The sequence below is a fragment of the Tursiops truncatus genome, chromosome 8, assembly GCF_011762595.2.
Source record: "Tursiops truncatus isolate mTurTru1 chromosome 8, mTurTru1.mat.Y, whole genome shotgun sequence".
Taxonomy (NCBI): Eukaryota; Metazoa; Chordata; class Mammalia; order Artiodactyla; family Delphinidae; genus Tursiops; species Tursiops truncatus.
The window spans coordinates 24,422,795-24,435,145 of record NC_047041.1 but is presented as its reverse complement, the minus strand read 5'-3'; the positions used below and the strand labels follow the sequence as shown (position 1 = coordinate 24,435,145).

The window sequence follows — 12,351 nt, the reverse complement described above, 5'->3', positions numbered from 1 at the left end:
ACACGGATGTAGACTTGAAAAAATGGAGAGATATCTCTTATTCTTAAATTCTATGACTTGAAATGGTACAGATATCAGTTCTTCTCTAAATTAATTTATATATTTCCTGTAATTCCAATAAAAATACCAACAACTATTTATTGAAATTAGACAAGTTGAAAAAAAGTTCATGTGGAAAAATAAACATGTAAGAATGGCCAGGAAAACACTGGAAAATAAAAACTTAGAAGAGAACTAGCCCTACCAGACATAAAACATACTATATAAAGTCTCTGTAATTAAGTGGTGTGGTATAACAATAGAAGAAACAAAAAGAAGATGAAATGAACAGAGAAGAACTACAAAAACAACTGGAAAACAGGTAATAAAAGGGCCTAAGTAAACACATACCAATAATTACTCTATATGTCAGTGGACTAAATGCACTGATCAAAAGACATAGGGAGGGATGGGATTTCCCTGGTGGCGTAGTGGTTAATAATCAGCCTGCTGGTGCAAGGGACATGGGTTTGAGCTCTGGTCCAGTAGGATCCCACATGCTATGGAGCAACTAAGCCCATGTGCCACAACTACTGAGGCTGTGAGCCACAACAATTGAGCCCACCTGCCACAACTACTGAAACCTGTATGCCTAGAGCCCATGCTCTGCAACAAGAGAAGCCACTGCAATGAGAAGCCTGCACACTGCAACAAAGAGTAGCCCCTGCTCACTGCAACTAGAGAAAGCCCGTGTGCAGCAACTAAGACCCAACACAGCCATAAATAAATTTAAAAAAAAATAGGCTAATTGTATTACAAAACAAGACCCTTCAGTATGCTGGCTACAAGAGACTCCCTTTAGGATGAAGGGCACACAAACTGAAAGTAGGTATGGGATAAGTTATTTCATGCAAACAGAAACGATAAGAAAGCAGGGGTAGCAATACTCATTTCAGAAAAAATTAAAACAAAGATCGTGATGAATCACAAAGAAGGGCAGTATATGATGATAAAGGAATTGATACAAGAAGAGGATATTATACTTGTTAACATATGTGCACCCAATCCAGGAACATCTAAGTATAAAGTAAATACTAACAGATATAAAGGGATAGATTGACAGTTAATACAGTAATAGTAGGACCCCACTGACATCAGTGGACACGTCATCCAGACAAACAATACGGCAGCAAAGATCCTGAATGACAGAATAGATGAGTTGGATTTAATTGTTGTCAACAGGACATTCCATCAAAAAAAAAAGGGCAGAATAAACATTCTTTTCAAGTGCACATGGAACACTTTCTAGGATAGGTCACATACTAGGTCACAAAACAAGACTTAACAAATTTAAGAGGATAGAAATTATATCAAGAGTTTTTTCTAATCACAACAGTGTGAAACTAGAAATCAACCATAGAAAGAAAAGTGGGAAAATAACAAACATGTGGAGACTAAACAACCTGCTGCTAAAAATCCAGTGAGTCAATGATGAAACTCAAAGAGGAAATCAGAAAATACATCTGGACAAATGAAAATGGAAACACTGCTTTCCAAAATCTATCTGATGCAGCAAAGCAGTTCTAAGAGGGACATTCATAGCAACTTCAGGCCTTCCTCAAGAAACAAGAAAAATCTCAAAGAACGTAACCTAATACCTAAAAGAAATAGAAAAAGAAGAGCAAACAAAGCCTAAAGTCAGGAGAAGGAAAGAAATAATAAAGATCATAGAGAAAAAAAATAAAGATTAAAAAAACCAAAAGAAAAGATTATTAAAACCAAGAGCTGTTTTTTTGAAAAGATAAACAAAATTGATAAATCTTCATCTAGGCTCACAAAGAAGAAACCGATAGGATCCGAATAAACAAAATAAGAAGTGAAAGAGAAAGAACAACTGATACCACAGAGATAAAAAAATAAATCAATTGAAGAGGAGGGAACACTCTCAGATTGATTCTATGAGGCCTAATACCAATAGCAAACAAAGACACTACAAGAATAGAAAATTAGAGGCCAATATCTTTCATGAATACAAATGCAAAAATCCTCAACAAAATATTAGCAAATCGAATACAACAATGTGTAAAAAGGATCATACACCATGATCAAATTGGATTCATTTCCGTGTCACAAGGATGGTTCGGCATATGCAAATCAGTGTGATACACCACATTAAAGAAAGGAAAGATAAAAATCACAGTATCATCTCAGTAGATGCAGAAAAAACATTTGAAAAAATTCAACATCTGTTCATAGTAAAAACTCTTATCAAAGTGGGTGTAGAGGGAACATAACAAAGGCCATTTACAGCTAACCCTCAGTCAGCATAGTACTCCATGGTGAAAAGCTGCAAGGTTACCAACTAAATTCAGGAACAAGATAAGGATGCCCATTCTAGCTGCTTCTATTTAACCTAGTTGGAAGTCCTAGCCACAGCAGTAAGACAAGAAAAAGAAAAGGTATCCAAATTTAAAGGGAAGAGGTAAAGTTGTCACTGTTTGCAGATGACATGATACTCTGTATAGAGAACCATAATGTCTCCGCCCCAGAACTGTTAGAACTAAGAAATGAATTCAGCAAGGTTGCAGAATACAAGATTAATGTATTTCTATTTCTGTTGAATTTCTATACACTAATAATGAAATATCAGAGAATTTAAAAACCAATCTCATTTAAAATTACATCAAAAAATGTAAATACCTAGGAATAAACTTAACCAAGGAGATTAAAGGCATATACTCTGAGAACTATAAACCATTGATGAAGGAAATTGAAGATGATTCGAAGAAGTGGAATGATATCCCATGCTTGCTTGGATTGGAAGAATTAATATTTTGAAAATGGCCATACTACCCAAAGCAATCTACAGATTTACTGCAATCCTTATTCAAAATACCTGTGACATTTTTCACAGAACTAGTACAAATAATCCTAAAATTTACATGGGACCACAAAAGACCCCGAATTGCCAAAGCAATCCGACACTGTCTTCAACAAGTGGTGTCTGGGGAAACTATATAGCTATGTGTAAAACAATGAGATTAGAACATTCCCTCACACGTATACAAAAATAAGTTCAAAGTAATTTAAAAACATAAATGTAAGACCTGAAACCATAAAACTCCTAGAAGAGAATATATTCAGGACACTTTGTCATAAATCGTAACAATATTTTCTTGGATGAGTCTCCCAAGGCAGAAGAAATGAAAGCAAAAATAAACAAATGGGGCCTAATTAAACTTAAAAGCTTTTGCACAGCAAAGGAAACTATCAAGAAAACAAAAACAATCTGGGAGAAAATATTTACAAATGATGCAGCCGACAGGGATTAACAAGGATTTGTTAATATCCAAAATGTAGGAACAGTTCATAAAACTCAATATCAGAAAAAGAAACAACCCAATCAAAAAATGGGCAGAAGACCTGAATAGATATTTCTCCAAAGAAGGCATAGAGATGGCTAAAAGGCATATGAAAAGATGTTCAACATTGCTAATTATTAGAGAAATGCAAATCAAAATTACACTGATGTACCACCTCACACCTGTCAGAATGGCTATCATCAAAAAGTTCACAAATAACAACTGTTGGGGAGGATGTGGAGAAAAGGGTACTCATGTACACTGTTGTTGGGAATGCAAGTTGGTGCAGCCACTATGGAGAACAGTATGGAGGTTCCTTAAAAAACTGAAAATAGAGTTACTATACTATCCAGCAATCCCACTCCTGGTTATGTATCCGGAAAAGATGAAAACTATTAATTCGAAAGGTTACATGCACCCCAATGTTCATAGCAGTGCTATTTGTAATAGCCAAGACATGGAAGCCACCCAGGTACCCGTCAACAGATGATTGGATTAAGATGTGGGGTGTATGTGTACACACACACACAAACACACACACAATGGAATATTAGCCATAAAAAAGAATGAAATATTGCCATTTGCAGCAACATGGATGGACCTAGAGATCATTATGCTTAATGAAATAAATCAGACAGAGAAAGACATGCACAGTATGGCATCACATGTGGAATCTAAACGATACAAATATGCAAAACAGAAACAGAGTCACAGATATAGAAAGCAAACTTGTGGTTACCAAAGGGGCAAGGGAAGAGGGGAGAGATAAATTAGGGGTATGGGATTAACAGATACAAACTACTGTATATAAAATAGATAAGCGGGCTTCCCTGGTGGCGCAGTGGTTGAGAGTCCGCCTGCCGATGCAGGGGATGTGGGTTCGTGCCCCAGTCCGGGAAGATCCCACATGCCGTGGAGTGGCTGGACCTGTGAGCCATGGCCGCTGAGCCTGTGCTCCACAACGGGAGAGGCCACAACTGTGAGAGGCCCGTGTACCGCAAAAAAAAAAAAAAAAAAAAAAAAAAAAAAGCAGCAAGGATATACTGTATAGTGCAGGAAATTTTATCTATTACCTTATAATAACTATAATGGAGTATAGTCTGCAAAAATACTGAATCACTATGCTGTATACCTAACTAACTGTACACCTATCTGAAAGTAGTACAATATTTTAAATCAACTATGAATTGGTTTCAATAAAAATACATAAATTAAAAAAAATAGTGTGATATTGACCCATGAATAGATAGTAGACTAGTGGAATGGTATAGAAAGTGCAGAATTATATATGACAAAGGTTGCATGTCAAATCAGTGGCGGTAAAGATGGACTTTTTAAAAAATGGTGATGGGATGACTCAGCAGATACTTGGAAAAAGATCTTTAGATCTGTATTTTACACCATTCAGAAAAATAAACCCCAAATAGATCAGGGATCTACATGTTAAAAATGGAATCATACAAGTACTAGAAGAATTCCTCTTTAACTTTGGCGTAGAGAGAGGGTTTTTTTTATGACTCAGAGTTCAGAGTCAGTAAAAGACAAGACTGACAAATGTGACTATACAGTAAAAAATTTGCAATCTTAAAAGTTCTCATAAGAAAATAAAATTTTTAACTACGTAGTTATGTATGTATGTTAACTGGACTTAATTGTGGTGACTTAATTCACAGTGTATACAATTATCTATTATGTTGCACACCTTAAACTAATGTTATATGGCAATTATACCTCAATAAAAATAAATTAAAATAATTTTAAAAATTAAAAAGTATGTAATTGCAAAAAGCACAATCAGCAAAGTTAAAAATCAGCTCACAACCTGGGAAAAAGTATTTGAAATATATGTCACAGACAAAAGCCCAATATCCCTACTATATAAAGTTCTACTATACAAAGAACTTTTAAAAATTGGGGAACAAAAAATGATAAATATCTGGTAGAAAAACGTTGGAAAAAAGATGCAGATATATACTTAATACTGGCCATCATACATGAAAAATGTTCAGAGTTTTAGAGAAGAATTCTCTAAAAATGTGGAGGGAAATTGACGATCACTATTAGGTACGATCACACTAATAGTTGTTGCAGACAAGCTCCACTAATGGACACTAAAATCAGTGGCCAAAGGTTTGAGGTAGAATTGACAGTTTCAGAGTATCTTCCTCAAGATACTTGGTAAGGGAAAAATAGTTACTACGATGGAGAAACCCAAAAAACACTTATCTTAATCAAGTGATCAAGGTTAACATAACCAGTAATGGGACATATTGATATTATGTACCCCTTCATATGATACACTAAGAAGAGTACAAAATCATTTCTGTTGTATTCTTGTCAAAAATCAGTACTCTTATTCTAATGAGAAAATTTTAGAGAATCCCTATTTTTGGGGCAGTGTACAAAATAACTGGCTACTATTCTTTAAAAGTGTCAAGATCCTACGTAAGGAGGCAAAAGACCTGTATGCAGAAAACTGTAGGATACTGATGAAAGAAACCAAAATGACACAAACAGATGGCGAGATACACCAAGTTCTTGGATTGGAAGAATTAATATTGTGAAAATGACTATACTGCCCAAAGCAATCTACAGATTCAGTGCAATCCCTATCAAATTACCAATGGCATTTTTCACAGAACTAGAACAAAAAATTTTACAATTTGTGTGGAAACACAAAAGACCCTGAATAGCCAAAGCAGTCTTGAGAAAGAAAAACGGAGCTGGAGGAATCAGGCTCCCTGACCTCAGACTATACTACAAAGCTACAGTGATCAAGACAGTATGTTACTGGCCCAAAAACAGAAATATAGATCCACGGAGCAGGATATAAAGCCCAGATATAAACCCACGCACCTATGGTCACCTAATCTATGACAAAGGAGGCAAAAATATATAATACAATGGAGAAAAGACAGCCTCTTCAATAAGTGGTGCTGGGAAAACTGGACATGTAAAGGAATGAAATTAGAACATTCCCTAACACCACACACAAAAATAAACTCAAAATTGATTAAAGACCTAAATGTAAAGCCAGACACTATAAAACTCTTAAAGGAAAACATAGGCAGAACACTCTGACATAAATTGAAGTGAGATCTTTTTTGACCCACCTCCTAGAGTAATGGAAATAAAAACAAAAAATAAACAAATGGAACCTAATTAAAAGCTTTTGCACAACAAAGGAAACCATAAACAAGACAAAGAGACAACCCTCAGAATGGGAGAAAATATTTGCAAACAAAGCAGCTTACAAAGGATTAATCTCCAAAATATACAGGCAGCTCATGAAGCTCAATATCAAAAAAACGACCTAATCAAAAAATGGGTGGAAGACCTAAATAGAAATTTCTCCAAAAAACATACAGATGGCATGTGGAAAGATGCTCAACATCATGAATTAGTAGAGAAATGCAAATCAAAGCTATAATGAGGTATCACCTCATACGGGTCAGAATGGCCATCATCAAAAAATCTACAAACAAATGCTGGAGAGCATGTGGAGAGAAGGGACCCCTCATGCACTGTTGGTAGGAATGTAAATTGATACAGCCATGTAAATGGAAAACAGTATGGAGTTTCCTTAAAAAACTAAAAATAAAACTAGCATATGACCCAGCAATCCCGCTACTGGGCATATACCCAGGGAAAACCATAATTCAAAAAGACACATGCACCCCTATGTTCTCAGCAGCACTATTTACAATAGCCAGGACATGGAAGCAAACCTAAATGTCCATCAACAGAGGAACGGGTAAAGAAGATATGGTACGTGTATACAATGGAATATTACTCAGCCGTAAAAAGGAATGAAATTGGGTCATTTGTAGAGATGTGAATGGACCTAGAGACTGTCATACAGAGTGAAGTCAGAAAAACAAATATCGTATATTAACGTACGTATGTGGAATCTAGAAAAATGGTGTAGATGAAATCTGTTTGCAAAGCAGAAATAGAGACACAGAGGTAGAGAACTAATGTATGGATACCAAGAGGGAAAGAGGAGGATGGGAGGAACTGGGAGATTGGGTTTGACATATACCCTATTGATACTGTGTATAAAATAAATAACTAATGAGAACATATTGTACAGCACAGGGAACTCTACTTAATGCACTGTGGTGACCTAAATGGGAAGGAAATCCAAAAAAAGAGGGAATATATGTATATGTATAGCTGGTTCATTTTGCTGTATAGTAGAAACTAACAGAACATTGTAAAGCAACTATATGCCAATAAAAATTAAATGTGTCCGGATCATAGCACACACACACGGACCAAGAAATTGTCACAGATTGGAGGAGACTAGGAAAACTAACGACAAAATGTAATCTGGGTTTGTAGATAGCATCCTGGAATAGGAAAGACTGGTGAATTTCTAATAAGGTCTGTAGTTAAATAATATTGTACTAATATTATTTTCCTGGTTTTGATAGTTGTGCTGTAGTTATGTAAAAAGTTACCATTATGGGAAATAGGGTGATGGATGTATAGGTACTCTCTGCTATTTTTACAACTTTTATGTAAGGCTAAAATCAAAATAAAATGTAAAAAAATAAAGAATATTGTGAAGAATGCCTTTATTATTTGGGAAGCATCAGTGGAGATGATCATGTGGCATTTTCCTCCGTTGAACTAATTCAGGAAATCACATTAACAGAGTTCCTAACATAATAGCATTCTTTCATTTTAGGATAGAACAGAAAGTCCCCCTGTCTTTTTTTTTTGGCCACACTGTGCAGCATGTGGGATCCTAGTTCCCTAACCAGGGATTGAACCCGTGCCCCCTGCAATGGAAGTGTGGAGTCTTAACAACTGGACCTCCAGGGAAGTCCCAAAGTCCCATTTTTAATGGATAAAAATTTATACCCCAAAGGGATTTTGACATATACTATATATAGCCAATAAAAGTTACTCTCAAGATATTTCTGTTTTTTATATATAAAATGTTTAAATGTTTGGTTTAGCATGTAATAACAATATTTTTAGGATCCTTTTATAGATTTATCCTAATTCAACTTTCATTTGGATTTGCTTGTTGTCAATACAGCAGATTCTAATAGAGATGAATTGAAGAAAAGTGAGTTATGCTGTTTGGATAGGGTAATATATTGATATTTTGAACTGAAATCTCTAGGCCAGAGATTTTCAATGAAGATAGTATCTACCTCCAGAGAGTGTTATTGAAATTTGTGGAGGCTTTTTTTTTTTGGTTGTCACAATGATTGATTTTTAGTGAATGGAGTCCAGGAATGCTACATGTCTCACAGTGCTCAGACTGTCCCACATAAATAAGAATTAGCCCATATCCCAAAAATAATATTCAGTGCTCCCGTAGCCACTCATGTAAATGAAAATCTTGTTTACACTTAGATATCTGAGTCTAGAATTTAATTTCATTTTACTTTTAAACCAGAACATTTTTGCATGATATTAGTAATACACTTCATTTTCTAGGTATGTTGTTGTGTAAATTGAGCAATGAAAATATATTTTTTGTTTGGAATCTTAAATTTTTTTCACTGTTGGAAATTTATATCATCTATAGTGATACTGCTCATGGTATCTGTGTCACCAATGAACCTGTGTTAAATTGAGGTCAGGACCATGAATGCTGCCAGTTTGTCCCTCCAGTTTGTGACCTGAGAGGAGTCTTGTTCCACCGGTTTTAATTAGCCTAGCTCTAATTGGCCTAGCTTGGGTTGAGTGCCCAAACTTGGATCAAATGCTTTGTGTGTGTGTCTTTGTACACATGTGCAAGCATGCTTGAGTTGTCAATGTGTTTGTAGTAGGTATGATATAGTAATACTTGACTCATCCAGAAGATAACCCTTTTAGCAACTTTAGCTACTTGCAGTTCAGTGGAGAACTTAAACAGTAAGTTAGGCCAAGAGTTCTGAGCAGCTGCATTGCATTAGGTGTCTGACAGGCCCAGTCTTCAACTTTTGCTTATAGGAGAACAACTTAGCCCCACCCAGATCCAGCTTAGCCCCAACACAATTCTAATGAGCTTGATTATCACTGGATGGGCCTCTAGCAAATGAGCACCGTATATTAGTAAAACCAGGTAAGAGGCTTCAGAGCTGTGCTGCTTGAAGAGGCATTATTGACAGAAAAGTGACACGTAACAGTAAGAAAAGAATGAGAAAAAATATTTTTAAAAATTACTTAAAATTTTTTTTCTGTGGCTATTAGTATTTTAGGTGATAGTCCTGTATAGCTTGGTTTTACCTGAAGGCAGTCATTTATTGTGCACCTAAACTATGTCAGGCCTTGTGCTAGTGGGGATAAGAACGTAGAACGGGTTCCTATCTTCAAAGTAACACTAGAATAAAATGGATTGTTTATACAGTGGAATAATGGAATAGAGAGTGAAATGGTGATGGCAGGTCTTCATTTCTTCTCATTGACCAGAGCTCTGATAGGGAAGCAGTGTATTACACTGGTTAGGGACATACATGTTGGAAGAAGATGAGGATTTGAATTCCATTGTCATTTTACCAGCTGTGTGCCCTTTGTCAATTTCTTCAACCTTTGTAATCCTTGTTTTCCTAACTGTAAAGTGGGGTGATACCCACTTGTGTTTAATGAACTACTATATCAAAACATTAAGTGCTGTGCCTGGCATGGTAGTTTTTACTGTTAGGGCTGTGGTTTACAGACGTTGCTTACTGATTCTCAGAGAGATAGACACTATTTTGCTACCTGTGCAAAATATTGATAAAAAATGGAATTAGCAACAAGGTCACAAGTCATAAGTTGTTAACATTAAAGTAAGTAAAGTACTTGTTAACCTTCAGTATTTAAGTATATTAAGGGTGGTATTTAAAAAGTCAGGGTGAGTCTAACTGACTGCATTGGTCTATGTAGAGAGTTACTTGTATAACTAGTTGAGAAGTGAAGCAAGAAACACTGGTTATAAAGGTTTAAAAAAACCTTTTTAAAAAAAAAGAAGTTAATTTTGAGAATAGCCTACCACACATGGAATAAATGAATTCTTGAATACATAACCATATCCATGTATGGTTAGAGACCTGATAATGATAAAGTAGAATCTTAAGGTGGAGTAATCTAGGATGATTTTTAATTCAACTCCTCTATTTTATAGCTAAGGCAAAAGCAAATTATAACTTACAGGGAATTACATAACTAACAAAAATCAGAACTGTTCCTATTGTTTTTATTAAACTTCAGTGAAGTAGCATTGTGCAAATTGAATATCACTAAAAAAAGACTCTAGTACATCAGTTAGCCTACCTATCCCACCTTTCTCATCTTCACAGAGCTATGCATTCATTCATTCAACAAATACTGAGTGCCTGCTGTGTTTTATGGCAGGCATCATCTTTGAAGAGTTTTGCTATAAAGGAAGGTAAAACATCAAGCACATTGATAGTTAAAGTGTTTCACCTTGCAGACCTCTGGGGAGATTGCTATGGATTTAGAAGTTGTGCTCATCTCAGGCAAAATACAGGAGTTGATGACATATGGCAAAAAGTTTTTTTCTTCACGGAAGCTAGCAAAAGGAGACAGAAAGGGAATACAAGGTGAGAGAGATGGTTTATCACTATCCTTTCCATTCAAGACGTATTTTTCAAATAACAAGTATATACTCAGGGTTGACTCTGTATGTAGAACTTTGGTAAATGATGGGGAGAAAAATACAAAAGAGGAATAACATGGTCCCTGCCCTCAAGAAACTGACCCTCTTGTTAAGACAAGACTCTTTGGAGATAAGGAGACAACTCTATCAAGCAACCTCCCTTTCTTCTTTTTGCCTACATAAAATAGTTTTCTAAAGGATTTTCAATACACAGGGATCTATACCATGATTCTTCTCTTTATTTTTATTTATTTATTTATTTATTTTTTGCGGTACGCGGGCCTCTCACTGTTGTGGCCTCTCCGTTGCGGAGCACAGGCTCCGGACGCGCAGGCTCAGCGGCCATGGCTCACGGGCCCAGCCGCTCCGCGGCATATGGGATCTTCCCAGACCGGGGCACGAACCCGTGTCCCCTGCATCGGCAGGCAGACTCTCAACCACTGTGCCACCAGGGAAGCCCTTCTCTTTATTTTTTAAAAAAATATTTGTTATGAAACTTTTCAAATATTTTCAGAAGTAGAGAAAATAGTATAATGAACCCCACCCTCCAAACCTAGCCAGCAACAATGATCATCATTTTGTCATACTTGCTTGGTTGATCCTTTTTTTCTTTTCTTTCCTTTTTCCCCTTTCCTCCTTTCCTATCCTTTCTTTTCCTTCCCTTCCCTTTCCTTCTTTTCTTTATTTTTTTTAAATTAAAAAAAAAAAATTTTTTTTTTGGCCAGGCTGTGCAACTTGCAGGATCTTAGTTCCCTGATTAGGGATTGAACCTGGGCCCTGGCAGTGAAAATGTCAAGTCCTAACCACTGGACTTTCAGGGAATTCCATCTTTTCTTTCTTTTCTCTCTTTCTTCCTTTCCTCTAGCATTTAAAGAAGTTATGATGTACATTTTTACTCTAAACACTTCTATATTATAACATTACTTTTATTGCCTGTATATATTTTATCATATATATGTACTATAATATACCTAACTACTTCTCTAATGATGGGAATTTTCATTATTATTTGTTATTATTATGGTTTTTTTTTAATAAATAGTACTTCCTGGAATGTATTTACATGTTTATATCTTATATCCTGATATATTTTTAAAATCTTTATGTATACATCTTTCTTACATGTGGCATTCTATTAGAATGGAATTTCCTGGAAATGAGATTGCTGAAGCAAAGGGTATGCACCTTTTACAGATTGCTATATAAGACCAAACTGATTTTCAGAAATGTTGTTGTAATTCTGATTCCCATTAACAATATACGTGTTTATCTTTGCTGATCTGGGTTTTTTCAGTCTATTAATTTTGCCAATTTCCCAGTGTCATAGATTTTAAAATATTTTTTAACGTGCATTTAAAAATTACTAGGGGACTTCCTGGCAGTCCAGTGGTTAAGACTCTGCGCTTC

At 35.7% G+C, this 12,351-nt stretch overlaps 1 protein-coding gene across 4 annotated transcripts in view; it reads left to right on the top strand.

Annotated features, from left to right (window-relative positions):
* CUL5 (cullin 5) overlaps nucleotides 1–12,351 on the top strand; it is a 129,172-nt gene that overhangs the window by 49,955 nt on the left and 66,866 nt on the right. The window contains exons 8-9 of one of the 4 annotated variants that reach the window (XM_073808254.1): nucleotides 10,759–10,888; nucleotides 12,084–12,121. The exons of the other annotated variants lie outside the window; for them this stretch is intronic. Coding sequence (XP_073664355.1) covers nucleotides 10,759–10,888; nucleotides 12,084–12,121 — 168 coding nt within the window. The remainder of the gene's footprint in view (nucleotides 1–10,758; nucleotides 10,889–12,083; nucleotides 12,122–12,351) is intronic. 4 annotated transcript variants of the gene reach the window in all.